At 48.8% G+C, this 18,585-nt stretch overlaps 2 protein-coding genes across 12 annotated transcripts in view; one reads left to right on the forward strand and one right to left on the reverse strand.

Annotated features, from left to right (window-relative positions):
- Window positions 1-344: 344 nt before the first annotated feature.
- Window positions 345-12,104, reverse strand: PIH1D1 (PIH1 domain containing 1). 10 transcript variants are annotated; one of them, XM_083472026.1, is made up of 12 exons: window positions 11,956-12,104; window positions 10,502-10,659; window positions 9,305-9,409; window positions 8,436-8,502; window positions 7,497-7,682; window positions 6,405-6,466; window positions 5,512-5,596; window positions 5,195-5,291; window positions 4,399-4,449; window positions 3,637-3,727; window positions 3,377-3,520; window positions 345-2,242 (listed from the first exon to the last, which is right to left on the reverse strand). In XM_083472026.1, exons 3-12 carry the CDS (start codon window positions 9,389-9,391, stop codon window positions 2,195-2,197), a joined length of 918 nt encoding a protein of 305 aa, XP_083328152.1. In that variant the 5' UTR covers window positions 9,392-9,409; window positions 10,502-10,659; window positions 11,956-12,104; the 3' UTR covers window positions 345-2,194. The 10 variants fall into 10 exon arrangements, with proteins under 10 accessions (XP_083328152.1, XP_083328159.1, XP_083328154.1 ...); XM_083472033.1 differs by lacking the exon at window positions 11,956-12,104 and adding an exon at window positions 11,392-11,637 and having other exon boundaries at window positions 9,305-9,402; XM_083472028.1 differs by lacking the exon at window positions 11,956-12,104 and adding an exon at window positions 11,392-11,437.
- Window positions 12,105-12,468: 364 nt separating this feature from the next.
- Window positions 12,469-18,585, forward strand: part of ALDH16A1 (aldehyde dehydrogenase 16 family member A1) — a 47,700-nt gene continuing 41,583 nt past the window's right edge. For both annotated transcript variants that reach the window (XR_014518561.1, XM_083471782.1), the window contains exons 1-2: window positions 12,469-13,731; window positions 16,749-17,134. Coding sequence is in view for 1 of the 2 variants with exons in the window: in XM_083471782.1 (XP_083327908.1) it covers window positions 12,915-13,731; window positions 16,749-17,134 (1,203 nt within the window). In the remaining variant the exon portion in view is untranslated. The remainder of the gene's footprint in view (window positions 13,732-16,748; window positions 17,135-18,585) is intronic.

The raw sequence follows: 18,585 nt of genomic DNA on the forward strand, positions 1-18,585 counted from the left end.
TTGGCTTTCATGATGTGTCATGCTTCTTTTAATTTTCTACATGACCTGCTCTCTATTTTATGTTTTCTATTCATGTTTTCTGTTTGTTTGCACTTTTGAAGTACAGTACAGTCATACCACGGGTTACAGATGCTTCGGGTTGTGCACCGCGCCGAACCCGGAATTACTGGAACAGGTTACTTCCGGGTTTCGGCACTTGTGCATGTGCAGAAGCGCCGAATAGCAACCCATGCATGCGCTGCGGGTTGTGAAGGTGCATCCCGCACGGATCACGTTCGCAACCCAAGCGTCCACTGTACATTAATATTACACGCACATACATACACACAAGTCCACACGTAAAATAACCAGAAACGTGAAATGTTTTAATGGATGCCAAACCAAACCAATCCGGGGTACAAATAGCTCAGCCCCTGCTCCTCTCCCCCCACAGAAGATGGCCACCTTCCCTTGTCTCCATAAGTATGGGGGCGCAGGGGCCTCTCCCTGCCTCAACACCATCCCACCTTCCACTGAAAAGGCAGGCAGGTAGCATGCAAAGGAAGCACTGCCAACACCTGTACCAAAAACCTGTGTTATGTTGGCTCACACTTACTTCAAAAACCTACGGAGATTTAAGCTTAAAAAACCACACACCAAAATGTTGGGAGGTGGCAGAGATGGGCAAAAATTAAAAACAGCATCATAAGGAATCCTTCAACTTTTTACCAAAGAGAAGATTTAGCTCAAAGCTCTCAGAAGAGACTATGCTGACACACTTCAGCTATATGGCTTATTTCAGACTTCTCTTTTCAACTTAAAGATAGAAATCTTGGCATTTCCCCCCAGGAAACTTGACCATGGTTTGAACAGAAGACGCCTGAGAATGAGTTTTTCACAACTGCATTGGGAGTTGTTGTGACGATGAAGAGATGCCACAAAGAATTTTGGACATAACGTACCATCTCTGGAAAATAAATTTGTGGGTCACCCTTCTCAGGAGGAGAGGGGACATCTCGTTTCTTCTGAGCATTATGCAATACAGGGGATGCGCTAGTGGCAGCAGAATTACATAAAGGGTGCTACTGCAGGATCCATGAAAAAGGCGGAACCATGCATAGAACTATGAGGGCGGCTGGGTTAACTGGGAGGCTATGAACTTTAGAGTACATTGCCTTGGTTAGAAGCTGGGACTCCAATAGAGCATCACTGAATGCACCTTCTCTCCAGAGAAGGCTGCCTTGCTCTCCCCAAGGATGCTTTCAAAAACCCACGCAGCTCAGAACAAGGGGGGGGGGGGAGTAAAGATGAAACCACTTGCACCCTGGGCTCCTCATTAAAAAGACCCAGAGAAGTCTGCATCTTATAGCAGCCATGAGGAAAAAACAAACCATCGCCAGCTGCAGTCAGGCAAGGACTGGCAAGAATGCAGTGGCAGAGGGCAGGCTGGACTGTACCATATCAGATGGCAGGGGAGGATTCTGTTTCTGAGTGGTCCTTCGGCATTCTCATGTGCAAACGTAACACAACAGGAAGAAAAATATTGACCTACCCACTTTCCTGATGTGGTAGGTGGTTTTTTGTGTTTTGTTTTTTAAAGCTTTAAAAAGTGTCCCCCACCTGCAGCCCGAAGTGTACATATAACCCGTCCCTCTGCCACAGGATTCATTTGTCCTTTCTCACCCCAGCATGTTTTGACTCAGAGCAGGTCCTCCACTTTTTGCTAACGGGGTCAAGGGGGGAGGTTTGGAAGCCCAGAGCCCGTCCCGATTCAAAACACACACAGAGAGAGGAGCTGAACTGACTGCAGGCGTCAACAGAGACAAGCAGGTCGCATGTACAGACCGAAAAAGAGGAGGTAATAGAAAAGCCAAAAAGAACAGCAGCTGTTGCGGGTGGAAGGGAAGTTTGAGAACACAAATCGTGGGAGGAGAGATGGAGGCAAGTCCTGGGTCCCATCCAACGTGTACAACACACGCTCTCTCTTTCTCTTCCGCTGTGTGTGTGTGTGTGTGTGTGTGTGTGTGTGTGTGTATTTAGGTGCAGAGTCTACATTGTGGAGGTTGCCACCCCTGACCAAAACCTAGCCCCCTTCCTTCGACAGGAAGTCCAGCCTCTCGCCCAGCACCTCCCTTCTTCACTCTGCTGTTTCCTCCGCCGGCTGGTATCTCAAAGAAGGGCCTCCGCCTCCAGGATGGTTTTTCCTCCTCCGAGCTCACGGCAACAGTAAGGGGCGCTGGATGGGCATCAGTAAAGTCAGGACCTGGAAAGGGAGGAGAGAGGAAAATGGGTCGTTTCAGAGGCTACAGCGCCCCCTTGCTGCTGCAGTTAAGCTGCACAGGGGTTTTTACGGTAAATGGTACAGAAGCTAAATTGAGTCAGACCGCACAATGCCAAGCAAAGAGGAAGCTGCCGGCTCATCGGCCATTTGTGGTTTAAGGGCACGCAGCTTGGCATGACTTACGCAGATCACAGAATCTGGAATGACCGAAGGTGAATAATTTTTTAATTATTATTTGAAAATAGTGCAGAACGCACAGTGTCCTGATAATGACCAGGAAAATTTAGGAGAAGCCACTAGCTGGATTATCAGGCCGGCAGACCATAGCTGCAAGTGGCTGAAGAAAGGAAGCCAGATCACATGCTCAAGGCCACAGGGGGCCCCTGAGTCTCATAGGGGTGCTGGAAAGGCCAGCGTTGCAGCCCTGCATGTCGTCATGCGCCCCCTTCAACTGGGGAAGCCCTAAAGGAAACGTTTGGGCCATGCAAATTTGCCTACCTTAGGAAATCTCCAGACACACATTCCCCGTGTGTGTGTGTGTGTGTGTGTGTGTGTGTATTTTATTATTGTTGCCTGGCAAGGACTATGGTGTTCTAGTGTCCATCACAAACACCTACACCTGTATCACTTCTACCTTTCCAAAGAGTTGTTCCTCCTTTATTCAAAGTGGTTCTCACGATGGTCAAAAGAACAAACAGCTCCACTTTTGGAATTTTTCCATAGCAAAGGCTGCAATGCACTTGGCCTGGGCTCTTGTGCTCTTCTAACACCACCAGTGTCCTTGGAAAGCAGCCTCAGAGGCTACTGGGTCAAGTACTAAGAGAGAACGGGCTAAGCGGCCTGGGATGTAGCCAAAACAAGGCTTCCTTTGAACTAGAGCGACCACTTTCTTAAGTTATCAGTCTACTGCTGACAAAGGTGATGCCGGTCATCTGATACCGGCCTGTAGCACCTCATCACATTGTCAAAGGCACTAACAACTTAGACCTTTCCTTCAAAGGCACACATTTACAAAGGAAGGGGAAGCTTCTTAGGAGCTAAAGACCTCAGGTGTGGCTCGGAAGGAGGGAGAAGATTTCTGCAAGCCTCACTCTCTCTCTCATCCTAGTTACTCACCTTTGTTCCTCTGTGGAACTGGGCCCTACTCTCCTCGGGAACAATGATGTAGGGGAGGAAGATGTCCAAATGGTAGAGTTGGGGGTGTCCCTGTAACACAATGCGGTCCTCTCCCAGGTCCAGCTCGAGAGATCTTACTGAGGTCTGATTAGGGTGGGAGAACAAAGAAACACTGAAAAAAATACAATTTTATTGCCATTTCCCCAGCTTGGGGACCAGAGCACCCAAGACACCACCCTACAAACCGCATGCCAAATTACCATTTTAGGGAGGCTGATTTTCGCGACCAGATGGTCAGGGTGGCTGATAGATGGCTCAGCAACTATGGTGAATTCAGGAACTGTGGCCGAGCTACGGAATGAAGCACAACAGAATCAGCAAGGGAGAAGGGGGGGGGGGAGTGTCATGATAAAAACACTCAGTTGGAATCAGATATTGCCAACTCATAAAAACAGGGACAGGCAACATGTTAATAGATTAAAGAGCCAAGTCAGAAATGCAAATGTGGGCTTCTGACACACAATATCCTGCCCAATCTAACTGAACTTTATTTAATTCATTAGACATACAACCTGCACTATGGGCGGCTGACGACAGAGTCCTATTCTGGCCACTATCAGCCAGTTTAAATAAACTTGCTTTATTGTACTTCTGGGAGATGCAAAGGCTAGGGCTTTGCCAAGTCTCCAAAGGCAGAAAACTCTAACACTTAAGGGCAGCTATTCAGAATGCCTCTGTGTGTGTGTTTGCAGACCCAATTTGACACCCAGGTAGCATACTCAAAACATCACTCCTGGTTGCTCTTAAATGCCTGGTACAACCGAGCAGTCCAGCGGGGTTTCTTGGGCTTGTGCTAGTGGCAGTTTCTGGCCAGTCTTCAGAGGACTGCCCCATGAGCAATGCATTGCACCAGTACAACCTATCATAGCAGACCATATCTGAGATCACGGGTCATTCCATTCCTCCATTACCCTGATCCCCATCCTCATTGTACAGTCCCTCCCATCCCAACCACACCGTACCTCTGTGACGCAGATGGCTGCAAAAGGTTCCTGCCTTCCTCCTTGACTTGGCTGCAGAAAGAGACAAACGCCTTGTAAAAATGAAGAAGGAAATATTGATCTGACTACTACAGTTGTACCAAGTCCCCATTCAAGTCTGGGCCAACAGCTCTCTCTGCTCTGTCCAGAGTCCCAAACACTTTTAACAGGCCCCAGAGATTGGTTTCTGCTTCAGCTGACAAGATGCCGTAGAATGCTAACAATTGAAATGACTTAATTCTCCCTCTGCCGCCCCTCATGTGTTACAAGCCCCTCCCATGTAACATTTCCATATAGCAGCCGCTCACTGGAAAGATCTCTCCTAACTCCACTACCCTCAACTTGGACTCCAGCTCCCATCAGCCCCAGCCAACATGGCCGATAGTTAAGGATGATGGGAACTGTAATCTAACAGCATCTAGAGGGCACCAGATTGGGGAAGACTCTCCTAATTCATCCAGATGGTCCAATGGCAGCCAGTGATTCTCATGCTAAGAGGAGGAGGAGATAAGCTTACCCCAATACTAGTCCATTGCAGAAAAATGAAGTGTCTCAAGGCCCCTGAAAATTTAACCAATCTTGCAGGGCACTAGAGCCCACGTCACCAGATGAATGACATGTATCATCCCAATTTAGCAGCACCCTCTTGGGTGTTAAGATGAGCAGAGGGGGACCCCTCTTGGTAGTCCCACCACTCTCAGAGGTCTGGGTGGGAGGACTCCTGGTAGAGGACCTTCTGTGTGGCATTCCCCTAAGTTGTGGCATTCCGCCAACGTACCTGCTATCCATCTCTTGGATGAAAGGCTTGGATTTGGTGCGGATGGTCTGCTCGGCTATGGAGCCCATAAACTTCCTGTTCTTCAGAATCCGCCATTCTGGAATGGGGCGCAAGCAGCCTTGTTAGCTTGGCTCCAGGGGTAAAAGGCTCTGGCCCAGCCCCAAAGGGATGGAAGCACCCAGAACGGATGTTAGAAGTCTCCCGAACCAAGGTCGCTTTTCTTTCAAGGGCATGCCCCCCCCCCAAGGAGGGGAAATGTTACCTCAGGATTGGCCCCAAGAAGGAGGCCTGTTGCCTCCCGGCAGCAACACCCGTACCTTGGTTGTTGACATCCATCTTGTATTTCTCCGACAATCCTTCCATGGCGATTGTGATGAAGAACTCTTTGAGGAAGTCGTTGTTCTTGAGGCAGCGAGGGAAAAGAGAGAGAGGTGGGGGTGGGGAGAAGGTTAGGTTCCCTTCTCTCAGGACATGGATAACTCCATGAAGAAGTAGCTGCCACCCAACTGCATGCATATGTAGGAAGTCCCAAGGCCTTGTGATTATGAAAAGAAGAAGTCCAGCTGAACTGGGCCACAGGCCCACCTAGTCCAGCTCATGACAGCTGTGGGAAGCCCTCAAGCAAGGGCCAAGTATAACAGAGCTCATCACTTGTGATTGCTGGAAACTGATATTCAGACACATACCGATTTGGGGAGATGGTGCGGAGGAAGGGGTGCATCCATTCATGGCATAAGCAGCCGAAGATACACTAAAGAGGCTCACCTGCGTACCTTGCAGGTGTAAACTTGCAGGAGTAAACTTAGGGAAGCTTTTAATGTTTGATGCATTACTGTATTTTAATATTTTGTTGGAAGCTGCCCAGAGTGGCTGGGGAAGCCCAGCCAGATGGGCGGGGTATAAATAATAAATTATTATTATTATTATGTTACCAGATTTTTTCCAATGAATCTGGGCAACTTCAATGGATTTGGTATGGGGACTGATTTGTAAACCCAGGGACTGTCCCCAGGAAATGGGGACACATCTGGTAACCTTATGCCCCTGTCTCCCAACATCATCCCCCTACTCTGGCACAGCAAACAACACCCAGGTGGTTTTGGGAAAGAGAGGTTCCTGCCTGCCATGGACACAGCAGGAATTCTGCCCCTGAGCGGAACAGGAGAAGCCGTTTGGGACGCAAAGGCTCCCTTTCAAAAAGGCAACTCACCTCCATCTTGTTGTAAAAGGTGGTGCTGATGGAAACGTCATAGACGGTGCAAGCATTGCCACCTGGGAAAGAAGAAAGAAGGGTCAGGCCACTTCTACAGAAGAGGGGGCTATTCCTAAAACCTCCAAGGCAGAAGGAGCCTTGGTTTCACAGTTGCCCTTCAAGGGCTGAGTCCACACTGCACCACCTCACTTGGGAGACGCTCTTATGCAGAGACATCCCCACGAGGAAAAACAAAGAGATCAGGTGTGTTTCTCTCTCTTGAGCCAGGGTGGGTACAAATCAATGCTTTCTTAAAAACATTTGAACTTTCCCCCTCCACAAAGCTGCATTCGTCTGCAAGTTTCTGTTTCTGTGAGCTAGGCAAAAAATGGATCATCCGTATAAAAATAAAAAGGGAGCAAGTGTGTTTTGGATGCCAATTGATTCCTAGGCAAAAACGTTCCTCTTTTTGGTCGATTGTCATCCGATGCCCTTTTAAAATGGGGGGGAGGGGGGATACTCAGGTGTTTGTTTTTATTTTGATTATGTAGTCTGTGTTTTTATCCTATAAACTGTCCTGAGATCTGTGGGTATAGGGGAGTATATAAATGATAAATAAATAAAGAGTAGTAGAACAGTCATACCTCGGGTTACAGACGCTTCAGGTTGCATGTTTTTGGGTTGCGCACCACGCCGAACCCAGAAGTACCCGGGTTACTTCCAAGTTTCAGTGCTCACGCATGTGCAGAAGCGCTAAATCACGCTTTGCACGTGTGCAGAAGCGCCGAATTGCAACCTGTGCGTGCGCAGACGTGGCGCTGTGGGTTGCGAACGTGCCTCCCACACGGCTCACATTCACAACCCAAGTGCCCACTGTAGTAGTAGGAATGTCCTTCAAATGATGAGAGGGATTGAGCCAGGGATTTAGGTGACCAAGTTCCTTACTCCTTGTGCTACTCAGACAGCTCTCTTAGGCAGAAGGACCAAAAAGTCCACCAAGACCTGGCTGGCTCTGTAGAAGCACGTGCTCCCGCCTTGGTTTTCCTTAAGATTTAGCAACTCATTTCACGGCTAGCCCGTCCTCTCAGCATCAATGAGGCGGATGCTCACTCTTGTCCACTTCCGCGTGGGGCTCTCCCAAGCTCATGGGGATCCTGAAGGTGGAGGCATTCTCCGACTCAATGAGGCAGGCAAGCTCTTCGTTGGTCAGGTCAGGAGGTGGGGGGATGTGGGGAGACCGGCAGACGTTCACGAAGACCTTCTCACCGGAACTCGTGCGGGTTTTAAGGCAGAATCCTGGGAAGGATGAGAGAAGCAAGTCATAGATTTGCAGGTTTCTCTAAACAACTAGGGAATCTGCTTTTGCCGGCCATGGACCACTTTCACCTTGTCTCCCCATTGCACCACTAACATCCACCCCACTCCCCTGCAATCCCAAGATCTCTGCTTTTCTGGTTATATGAGACAGGGAGAAAAGCTTCTCTTTCTGCTCTTTATATAATTTTATACACCTCTACCATCTCCCTGCTTTCTCACCCTTTCTCTCTAAACTAGAAAGCCCCAAATGTTGCACCCTTTCCTTAAAGGGGAGTTGGTCTACCCCTTTGATAATTTTGATGGCCTTTTCTGAACTTTTCCCAGCTCTGCAATATCCTTTTTGAGATGAGATGGCTGGATAAATAGCACATATGTACATAATAGTCCAAGCATGGTCACACCACAGATTTGTATAACGGCATTATGATACTGACAGTTTTATTTTCAATTCCTTTCCTAATGATCCCCAGTGTGGCATTTGCCTTTTTCACAGATGTTGCACAATGGATCAGCTTCTCCATCGAGCTACCCACTATGACCCAAACATCTCATCCTGGTTAGTCACCCCATGAGCTTATATGTGAAATTTAGATTATTATTATTTTGCGCCCCAGCTTGCATCACTTTGCCCTTGTTTGCAATGAAAGGCATTTGCCATTTGCCTGCCCAAGCATATACCCAGTTTAGAAAAAAGTTTATTTAGAAACCTTCACAATTCCTTTTGTTCTTTACCTGGGAGTGGACGGATAGGCTTGGATTCTGCCGGAGAGGGCACGAAGCTCTGGATTTTCTGGGTTGCCTAAGAGGCAGAGATAAATTTATGACACAGCTACACAACTCAGACTTTAGAGAAATTTTTTATGTTTGATGTTTTATTGTGCTTTTAATATTCTCTTGGGAGCCACCCAGAGTGGCTGGGGAAACTCAGCCAGATGGGTGGGCTATAAATAATAAATTATTATTATTTATTATTTATTTATTTATTATTATTATTATTATTATTATTATTTTATTATTACTTAAACCGATCCCATTTCTTTCCGAGATGAAAGGCTGCAGCCCCTTACGTCTGGAATTAGACATTCCAAGAGCCCCATGTCCTTCCCTGATCCCAACCCTTCATGTCACATTCATCAACATTCAACCCAAAAGGTCTTTTCACTTTGTGTATCTCAGGTCAGCTTCATTGAACTCCATTATAAATTTGAAGCAGTATTATACCACTTTAAACAGTCACGGCTTCCCCAAAACAATCCTGGGAACTGTAGTTTGTTAAGGGATGCTGAGAGTTGTTAGGCGACACCCCCCTTCCCCTCACAAAGCTACAATTTTGAGTTCCCTGGGAATAAGAGCTGGTTATTAAATCATCTGAGAATTGTAGCTCTATGAGGGGAACAGAGGTCTCCTAACAACTCTCAGCAACCTTAACAGACTATACTTCCCAGGAATCGGGCGGGGGGGGGATCATGGCTGTTTAATGTGGTATGAAACAGCTTTAAATGCATAGTGCAGATGGGGCCTAGAGGAGAGTCCATCAGCTACACATGGTCCCTGATCCCCAATTTTTCCTCCCCACCCCCACCACAGGCCTTCATGCAGACCTGGAGTAGAAGACGTTGGAACTCCTTCTCTTCCTCCTCCTCCTGCAGCTCGGCTGATAACAGGGATGTGTCAGCTACAGATGCCATGGTGGTGCTAGCTGGACCCTGCAGAGGTTAATATTTATATTTTATAAAGGTGATTTCAGTTAAAAGAAATAAAGTGATACAGGAAAAAAGAAGGAAATGTGAGGAGAAAAACAACAGCAAAGATACATATAAAAACGAAAATATACCCCCAAATGCAATATATGATATACATGCTTGTATAAATTGGTACAGCGTTATTGCTATTGTCCTAGTGCTTATGGAAATGCTAATAGCTTACTACATTTTGTATAAACTCATTCCAAATGTTATCATGGTTATCCATACAGAGTCTGCGGCTGTAAGCAGTTCCGTTCATAAACTGCCAGTGATATCATATCATCAGCCCATTGATTGAAAGGTATCATATATTTTATTCCCCCCCCAAAAAAAAAACCCCTCAATATCAATCTCTTGGCTGCCATTAGGGCACGGAAAAACCATTTCCGTTGTCCTGTTGATAATTTCCATATTGCAGGCATCTAATTCAATAAAATTTTCTCTGCTGAAAGACTTAACTTTTAAGATTTAAGTTTAACACACACCCTAAACCAAAATCAAGCCTCAAGGGTCCCAACTCACTGCTCCCCCCCACAGACTTGCTGCTACACCCTCCCTCCAAGGAGACCAGCGCAAGGAGATGACGTTTTCTCAACTCTCCACTTTATCCTCAAGAAAACAACCCCGTGAAGTAGGCCTACCAAGGCTACTTGGCTGAAGCTGGGTTTGAATACAAGCTCGTGATATCTCAGCTTCACGCTTTGCTGTCTCCAAAAATAAAAAAGGGGGGACCCTTTTAAGATCTCCCCTTCCAGGAATCAAGATCCCGCACCTGCCTCTGCCAAATCGAACTTCCTTTCCAGTCAACGGATCAAACTTCCGTTGTTGCTATGGCAGCGACTCCCGACCTTAGCTGTACTGACTACCGAGAAAAGGACGGGAGGAAATAGTGCCTAATGGTTACAGCAACGGACTGGAAGTGCGGGGGGGGGGAGAGAAATACTTGCCTCTCTATACGCCCTGAACTTTAATGCCACTCCTCTTCCCAAGTCCCATGCACATGATCTATAAATAACGATTTTAAAAAATCATAGCTTCCAGGGTCATGTTTACCTTGGTATCGTTGCTAGTTTATATATCTGTCTGTCGTCGGCTCCGTGGCGAAGGAAGCGACGACACGCGCGGGCGCCAGAAGGTTCGGTATGCGGAGAAGCGGGACCGGAAGTCGAGTTCTCTTTGCCTCTTTCTCATAGGCTTTCTATCTCTGCGCTCTGTATCGAGGATGCAGGAACTCCATAGAGTTAAGGACGTGAGAGTGAGCTTTTGGTGTCATGAAAGAGCAGCAATTTGTTGTTGCGTTTAATTTTTTTTTGTTTTAATGCTAATACTAGGGGGGGGTGTTATTTCCTTAAATGCTGTTGGGGCAATGCAAGAATTTTAATATAAAACACCATTTATATAACAAACCAGATTCTTCAACTACACCAATAGCCAGGCTTTGGTATATGTTCTTAAGTATGTAAGAATCTTAGAATACATTGCAGGCTCCTCTCTATCTCTCAGTTCCTCCCCTGTAACCTGCAGTGTTGAGATAATAAAGGTTAAATCCTATACACATTTACCAGGGAACCTTAGATTGCTCTGTAAGGCTGAGCTCTGGTTTTTCTTCTCTTGGGGTGGGGGGCAGGGGGTGGGGAAGGGGAAGGCAATAGCCTCTGGCCAATCAATCCCATTCACGCCAAAATCCTGGATTTCGCTGTTGATTCCGAAGGTTAGCTGATATTTATAATCCCAACTAGCAAACAAAACAGCTTTCAAAAGTAACCAAGAAGATGCAACCTCAATGTTGGAGGGTTTTCCTTGTTATGCATTTCATTTTGTGGTAAACAAATAAAAAGTAACCAGGAAGCCTCGTCTGTAGTCATGAAAGTTTATAAGAATTCTTAAAAGGTTACAAAGACTTTTTCTCTCCCCCCCCCCCCAGCTCTGTGATAGCAATATACCTCTTCCCTCTCCATCTCTATGGTGCCAATGCGTCCCTTCTCTCCACCTCTATGGAAGCCAGGAGTCCGGAAGTGCCGCCCTAAAGGGGGCGGGTGGCTGAATGTTTAGCCTGGCTGGTGCTTAGTCCAACTGTCAAGGGGGAAGCAGCCCAATTAGTGCCCATGGCTGGCTCAGCAGCAGCGGCGGGAGGCGGCAGCAGGCGCGGGGCCCCTGCAGTGCCCGATATCTACAGCTCCATGGAGTATGGGCCTGTCCCAGAGGGCACTGGGGCAGCCCAGGTAAGGGAAGCAGGCTGGGAGGCGCCCCCCGGACGCCTGGGTCCCCGAAGAGGAGAGCGCGGGAGAGGGATCCATTGGGGGTTAGGAATTCAGGGAGAAGTTGGAAGAGGAGAAAAGTGTGGATTTCTTTTCTTCAAAAGCAAAGGCTATTTAGTAAGCAGGGTGGGAGCAGGAGTAGATTGCAAACAGGAGGGTCTAGGGGTGGGTCTGCCTTCCTTCCCCAGAACCCGCCGCCCTTTGCCCTGGTCTTTGCCCCTCTCTTCCCCGCCGCTCTCCAGCCCTGACCTTCGCTCCTCTGCTGAGCCAGCGGTCTCTGCTGGCTGGACTCGCCGCCTCTCACGTGGGTGTCGTTGACCATCCGAGCTCTAAAGGTCTCCCTCTTCACGGCGGCACGTTTCAACTATTACTGTTATTTAAGTCTGCATTTAGGAAAAGGGACGCGGAAGAACTTGCGCGTGCTGCAACGTCAGCTCTAACTAAGAGAGCTGGGATCCCCTGTAGAACCCAGGAGTCCGGCCGATCCTTGCTGCAGCGCACAAAACACCCTTAGAATGGGAAGCAAAGTCTCGCCCGTGCTCGAATCCTGGCAAAGCTCCCGCTTCGCTCCTTTCTCTCTCTTGTCTCGTCTGAATGTCAATGCACCTCTACATCCAAACCCCGTGTAGGACATCCTCTCCGCCCCTTGAGAGAACACATGAACTAACTACTACGGATATGCAAGCCCCAAACTATGCTTTTCTTGCTGAGCTGCAGCTAGACTAGCTATCCTTGGGAGGAGGGCGGGGGAGACCAGTCCGTGCCGTGCGGGGATCTGCTGCGTTGAAAGAGCAGAGCGCCCAAAGGAGGCGAGGTAGACGAAGCTGCGCTCGGACTCCTGGGTTCCCCAGGAGGTTCAGCGCCTCGCTCTCTGCTTCGCGGGGGCAAAGAGAGGTTCTCTTCCAACAGGCGTGGCCGAGCGGCCCGATTTGAATCAGGGTCATATGCATACTGCGCGCCCATTGGCCAGCGCGCCCGTGGTAAGTCCCACCTCGGGTTACGTGCTACCGCGGAGGTACCCGCCCCTCTTACTCCGCCTCGCTCGGTCTTCTGGGTTAGGGAGGGGGCTGTATCCCAGCGTGCACCGGGGTTAGGCTCCTCATTAAACCGAGCTGGGGGGACCCCCTATTCCATTCCATTTTATTATATGATTGCTTTTATTATTTTATTATTATTATTATAATCGCCGGCCCTTTCCCATCCCGGGCATGTCCTCGCCTTCCCCTTCTTCCTTCCTGGGCCCCAAGAGCACGGATCGCCCCAAAGTGCCCCGCACCCGGGCAGCCACTTGGAGCCACCGGGAGACGCTGGATTTCCTCGCCCTGTGGGGGGAGGAAGGGATCCAGACGCAGCTGAACCGCTGCCACCGGAATGCCGACGTCTACCAGTGGATCTCGGAGCGGATGGCGGAGAAAGGCTATTTCCGCGACGAGGACCAGTGCCGGACCAAAGGCAAAGACCTGAAGAAGAGTTACAAGCAAGCCAAGCTGCAGGACGGCATCGCCCGCCAGAGGTGCCGCTTCTTCCACGAACTCGACGCCATCCTGGGCAGCGGCGGGAGCGGCAGCGGCAACGGAGGGGGCGGAGGCGCGGCGCCCTGGTGCCAGGTGGTGATCAAGGAGGAGAGCGACCCCGAGCTCGACCCCGAGCTCCACGAGGACGAGTACGCGTGGACCCAGGTGTCCGTGACCGACGGCAGCGACGGGGATCCGCAGGGCGAGCCTTCCTCCTCCGCGGTAGCGGCCGCCGCCGCCGCCTCGTCGTCCTCCTCCTCCCAGGCAGGGGTCGGGGGCTTGCTCCACTCGGAGGACCCGACCCTCCACCACCACGTGGCAGGCGGGATCATCAAGGAGGAGAAAAGTCCCGGGAGAGAAGAGAGCGGCCTCCGGGGCGGAGGGGGAGCCTACCTCTACGGCCAGGAGGACGCCCACGTGGAGACCCCCGGCGGGGCGGACCAGCCTCACCTTCGCCGGGAGAGCCGGGCGCACTTGGAGGCTCCTTGGAGACCAGGGCTGAACCGGAAAGGTGAGTGGAGCGAGAGGTGGAGTTTTTGGATGGGACGGGGAGGAGGAATATATGTGACACGTGATTTTATATATACATATCCCGTGGCTGCTCTCCAGAGAACCCAGGAGTCCTGGTCCTCAGCCCTTTTCTATCCAGCCCTCCCCTGGTGCTGCAGCCCTGATGCCGAGGTTGTCAGAATTGCCTTGCACTCTGTTCCTATTGACACTGAAGCCAGGAATCCTGTCTCTCATAGCTTCCCCACAATTCCACTCCAAATGTTTCCCCAATAAATGGCTTCTTTCTACCTGGCCCCGGAAACCCTGATGACCTGGCCACGCTCCCTTTTCCTGCACCCACCTTCCCAACGTGGCATCCCTGCTAAACCCACTTCCTACTGGAGAACCCAGGAAATCTTGGCAGCTTCTTTCCCACCCATCACCCACCCGCCTTCCTGATTGTCTGGCTTGACACTATTGGCCACCTCTACCTTTCTTGAGGCTCAGGATTCCAAAAGCACTATATCCCTTTCCTAAGGCGCCTAAGCTGTCCTTCCTTCACCTTCCTGCTGACAACTGCTAGGCATCACCACCTTCCAGAATGCGCAGGATTCCTGTCTGGCTTTCAAACTCCCTCCTTCCGTGGGCACTGAGTTGCTTAAGTGGTCATTCATCCGCTCTGCATAGCAGAAAGTCCCAGGTTTGGTCGCCGGCATCTGCAGGTAATGCTGGGAGGATTTCTGCCTGATAACCTGGAGCGCTACTGTCAGTCAGTGTGGACAGTATTGAGCTAGACGCATCCAGTGGGTCAGTCTCGGTATATATATATATATATTTAGAAGTTTTTATTGGATTTTACAAAATATAGAAAAAATACAAAGACAAGAACAAGAAAAAGATAGAGACACAAATGCATACTACAAAATACAACAATACACACATTAAGCACAAAAATACAAAATACATACATTAAAGACTAATAACAAAAAGAAAAAGCACATATAAGAAAAACACAAAAATTCCTTCTTTCTTAATTTTAGATCCTAAATTCACATATTCTCCTGACTTCCTTGCGTCCCCCGTTCTTGTATCCCTTTTCAAAGTTAGTTCAGCAAATTCATAGCCTTAATTTACCTGTTGTTGGTTTAATCTTAGATTTTATCTTGTTGCTAGAACCCCCACAATTCATTTCAATGTCATCAACATTCAGAAATTTTACAATATTTCTGCAGATAGATTTTAAGTTTCCCCCAATCTTCTTCCACTTGCTCTTCTCCCCTGGTCTCGGATTCTGCCAGTCATCTCCGCCATCTCCATGTAGTCAATTAGTTGCATCTGCCAGTCTTCCACGGTGGGTAGATCTTCTGTCTTCCAATGTTTTGCAATTTGGCCCATAACCTTTTCCTTCGAACTGGTCTCTGCCTAGTCTTTTTTCTCATAATAGGAACCCAGACATGTGCCGGCTATTGGGCTCTGATGGCCAAAGGGATGCTGAACTTAAAATCCTGAAAGCTTTCCTAAAATATCTATGTGTGTTGGAGCCGATCCAGGCTAGAAACCAGGAAACGTAAAAAATACCAACCTATTAATATCCCAGCCAATATGCTGAAATCACTCTTTTTTAAAAAAAACCCAACAATTTTGCATCCCGTTCATGGTAACAGTTTGTTACTCCATGGTCTATTTTTGCTACTGTATTATATCTGGATGATCAGAGTAAGTGGAATGCATTGGAATGCAAAATAGAGCCTTGGATTTTAAGGCGTTACCCATTCGCCGTGGGCAACGAGGATGGGAAGGCAGGCAAGTGAGTGGGTTGGTGAAGAAGTGATGGAACCTCATCCATCCTCTGTGCCCAGTGCAGGAACAAGACAGGCTTCCAGATGAGGGAAGCCCCTGCACAGAAATACACTCTGCTTCCGGAGGAGGAGGGTGGGGTTCTCTGTATCTCCCCTCCCCACCCTCAAGGCTAGTACATTTGTTTTAGGCAAGCTAATAATGTTAGTGGGCTTATGTACAAAGCTGGTCTAAGAAGCAAAGAGGCACAGGGGCCTCTTAGGATGAATGAACCAACTGCGTCTTTATGAGGTCATTCTTGCCCCACTGTTTTCCGTCTTGCTATATGTAACCCATGTGGGCAAGCTGTTGGCCAGGAGAAAAGAGGAAGAGAAAAAAAACCAACCCTCCTCAACTTTACACAATTATTATTTTTTAATTGCCAGAGGTAAACAGGCAAGTTGAAGTGATCGGCAGTTGCCCGTACTGCACTGAGGCTCTTAGCCAGGGGTCAGCAAACTTTTTCAGCCAGGGGACGGTCCACTGTTCCTCAGATCTTGTTGGGGGGCCAGACTATATTTTGGAAGGGGGGGACCCAAATTACTATGCCCCACAAATAACCCAGAGATCCATTTTAAATAAACAGACACATTCTACTCATGTAAAAAGACGCTGATTCCCGGACTGTGTGCAGGCCAGATTTGGAAGGCGATTGGGCCGGATCTGGCCCCCAGGCCTTAGTTTGCCTCTTAGCGATGGGTTGGATTTTATCCTGGTTTATGTGTAGTTTTATCAGCTGACCTGATGGTGGTGCTATTTCATATAGAATCGGTGATGCTTTATTTCCTCCAATGGTGGCATTGGGCTGGGTGGGGTATGTGATATTGCATATAGAATCATAGAGTTGGAAGGGAATCTGAGGATCGTTTAGTCCAGTCTCCTGGAATGCAGCAATATGCAACTGCCCCTTGCGGGGAATCGAACCTACAACCTTGGCATTGTGAGCAATGTGCTCTAACCAACTGAGCTATCCAGCTTCGAGATAGCTGTCTGCTTGAGTTTGGGCCCAAGCTCCTTAGGGCTTTCATCACCACAACCTCAGACCTGGCCCATTGGCAAATTGGCAACAGCGATCCTCTGCAGATAAGGAACATGTTTCTGGTATCTTGCTGCTGTGAGCAGTCCTTGCACTAACTACAGCTTCTAGAGCAGGTACCAGGGCAGCCCCACATAAAGCATAACTCCTTCCCTTTCCCCCTGCAGTTTTCTCCAGGCCACGGACCCTGCTGAGCACCCGAGAGAAGCTGGCTCACCTCCGCAACAGGAGGAAGAGGCCCCGGGAAGACAAGTTTGACGATCTTGTGCGGGACATCCGGGCACACTTCCGGGAGAGGGAGAAGCTGTTCCAGGGCTTGTGGGAGGAGGAGAAAGCCCAGCGGGAGAAGGACCGTAGGCTCTGGACAGCCGAGATGGACTGGATCCGGCAGATGTGGGCCAAGAGCCAGAAGGAGCGAGAGGCAGCGGGAGACAGCAAGGAGGCAGATGGGCCTCGGCAAGTCAAGGAGGAGAGCTGGAGCAGGGAGCTCTGCAAGGACCCTGAAGGAGGACCTCGGAAAGACGCCAGCGTTCAAGAGCCCCTCCTCTTAAAGGTTGCCTGTGCTGTAGCAGCCTGTCGGACCTCTGCTCCTTTTTCGGAGAACCCAGGAGTCCAGATCCCCAGTCCCCACCCTAAGTCAATTTTTCCCAGTTCCTTAGGATCGCCAAAGTGCCCTTTCTTAGGGCCTCTCTGATCTTATTGCTATTGTTTATTTGAGAGATATCCTGCCCTTCCTCCCGAAGGAGCCCCGAGCAGCAGGCACAGCAGCAATAAAACCTTTTAAAATAAAACCTGAAAACAGCTTTTGGAAAAAATCTGAAAACATTCTAAAAGCCTCTTAACCAGTGATCTCAGGGTTATGAGAAGTCGGCAGTGGTTGGTGCCCATTGTGTCGGTAGGGCGGAAGGCAGGGAGTCCGTCAGTAGGTGGCGCCAGAGACAATGGCAGGCCAGCTAATTCTACTTTTGCCCTCCCTTTCCTGAGGGCCAGCATTGAGACTAAGGAGGAGGAGGAGGAGGCCATCCTCTGGACTGGTTGTTGTCAGTAAGAAGGCAGGCAGGTGGGGATTGGCAGAGGGCAGATTGAGGTTGATGGGGCAGTGCCCCACTGGCTTTAATGGGCCAGCCTCTTTTGTGATTGGCAGTTCCATGAATGGCTGTAGCCTTAAGACCCTTGATCGTTTAAACAAAATATAAGTAGAGACCGTGAACAAAAAAGAAAGCAGAGACCCATGCAGTCATTGTGGCAGTAGATTATTTCTTTCTCTAGATGTGTTCTTCTTGAAGTGACCTTGCCAATGTGGTTGAGTCTCTGGCGTGCAGAGGCAGGTGGATCTGTCAAAATACAGCAAGCACATAATGACCAGACAACAGCCCACAATATGCAGGGCAAGTGAGAAAGAGAGCATGCATGCATTCACCCACCTATAGCTGGAACAGACTCTAGACCCTTGGATAGGTAAACGAAAAGTTGAGCATTCAGGGTAACACCCCTGGACTTCCGTCTCCACCCGTGGTCTCTAAGCAGCACACACTGCAACTCCCTCCTGCCTCATCAAATCGAGAGGCTGGTCTGAGGCGCAGTCAGCTGGGAGCCTTTGGCCGACCCAGTGATGGCGCAAGTCTCAAGGCCCTTGCAAGTTGCCTCAATACCAGGCTGTTTATCCATCAGCCCATCTGTCTTCTGTGTTCAGTTTTCCGTGTGCTCAGTCATCTTCCTGGTTTTTGTGGATCTTTTTTTATAAAAAGTAGCGCACCCAAAAATCCACATTTTAAAAACATGCTTTTTATATGCATTTCCAAAAAATACACATTTCTCTATGTATTCCTTTCCAGAAAATATGTTTGTTTGTTTGTTTTGCCCGTTTTCTGAACCAAAACCACATCACAGATTTAATCCTATCGATAGCTGTGTTTCCATCCAAATAAATGGCTGTATTTAAAGCGTACACACCCAATAATCCTGTAGTTTAAGGATGCTGGGAATTGTAGCACATTGAGAGAT

The sequence above is a fragment of the Podarcis liolepis genome, assembly GCF_965112155.1.
Source record: "Podarcis liolepis genome assembly, chromosome: 13".
NCBI classification, from domain to species: domain Eukaryota; kingdom Metazoa; phylum Chordata; class Lepidosauria; order Squamata; family Lacertidae; genus Podarcis; species Podarcis liolepis.

Coding starts and splice junctions, on each gene's coding strand:
- PIH1D1 (XM_083472026.1), bottom strand. CDS start 9,391: ATGGCATCTGTAGCTGACACATCCCTGTTATCAGCCGAGCTGCAGGAG. Junction 8,503..9,304: donor TCCAACGTCTTCTACTCCAG/GTCTGCATGAAG, acceptor TCTGCCTCTTAG/GCAACCCAGAAAATCCAGAG. Junction 5,597..6,404: donor CCTTTTACAACAAGATGGAG/GTGAGTTGCCTT, acceptor CGCTGCCTCAAG/AACAACGACTTCCTCAAAGA.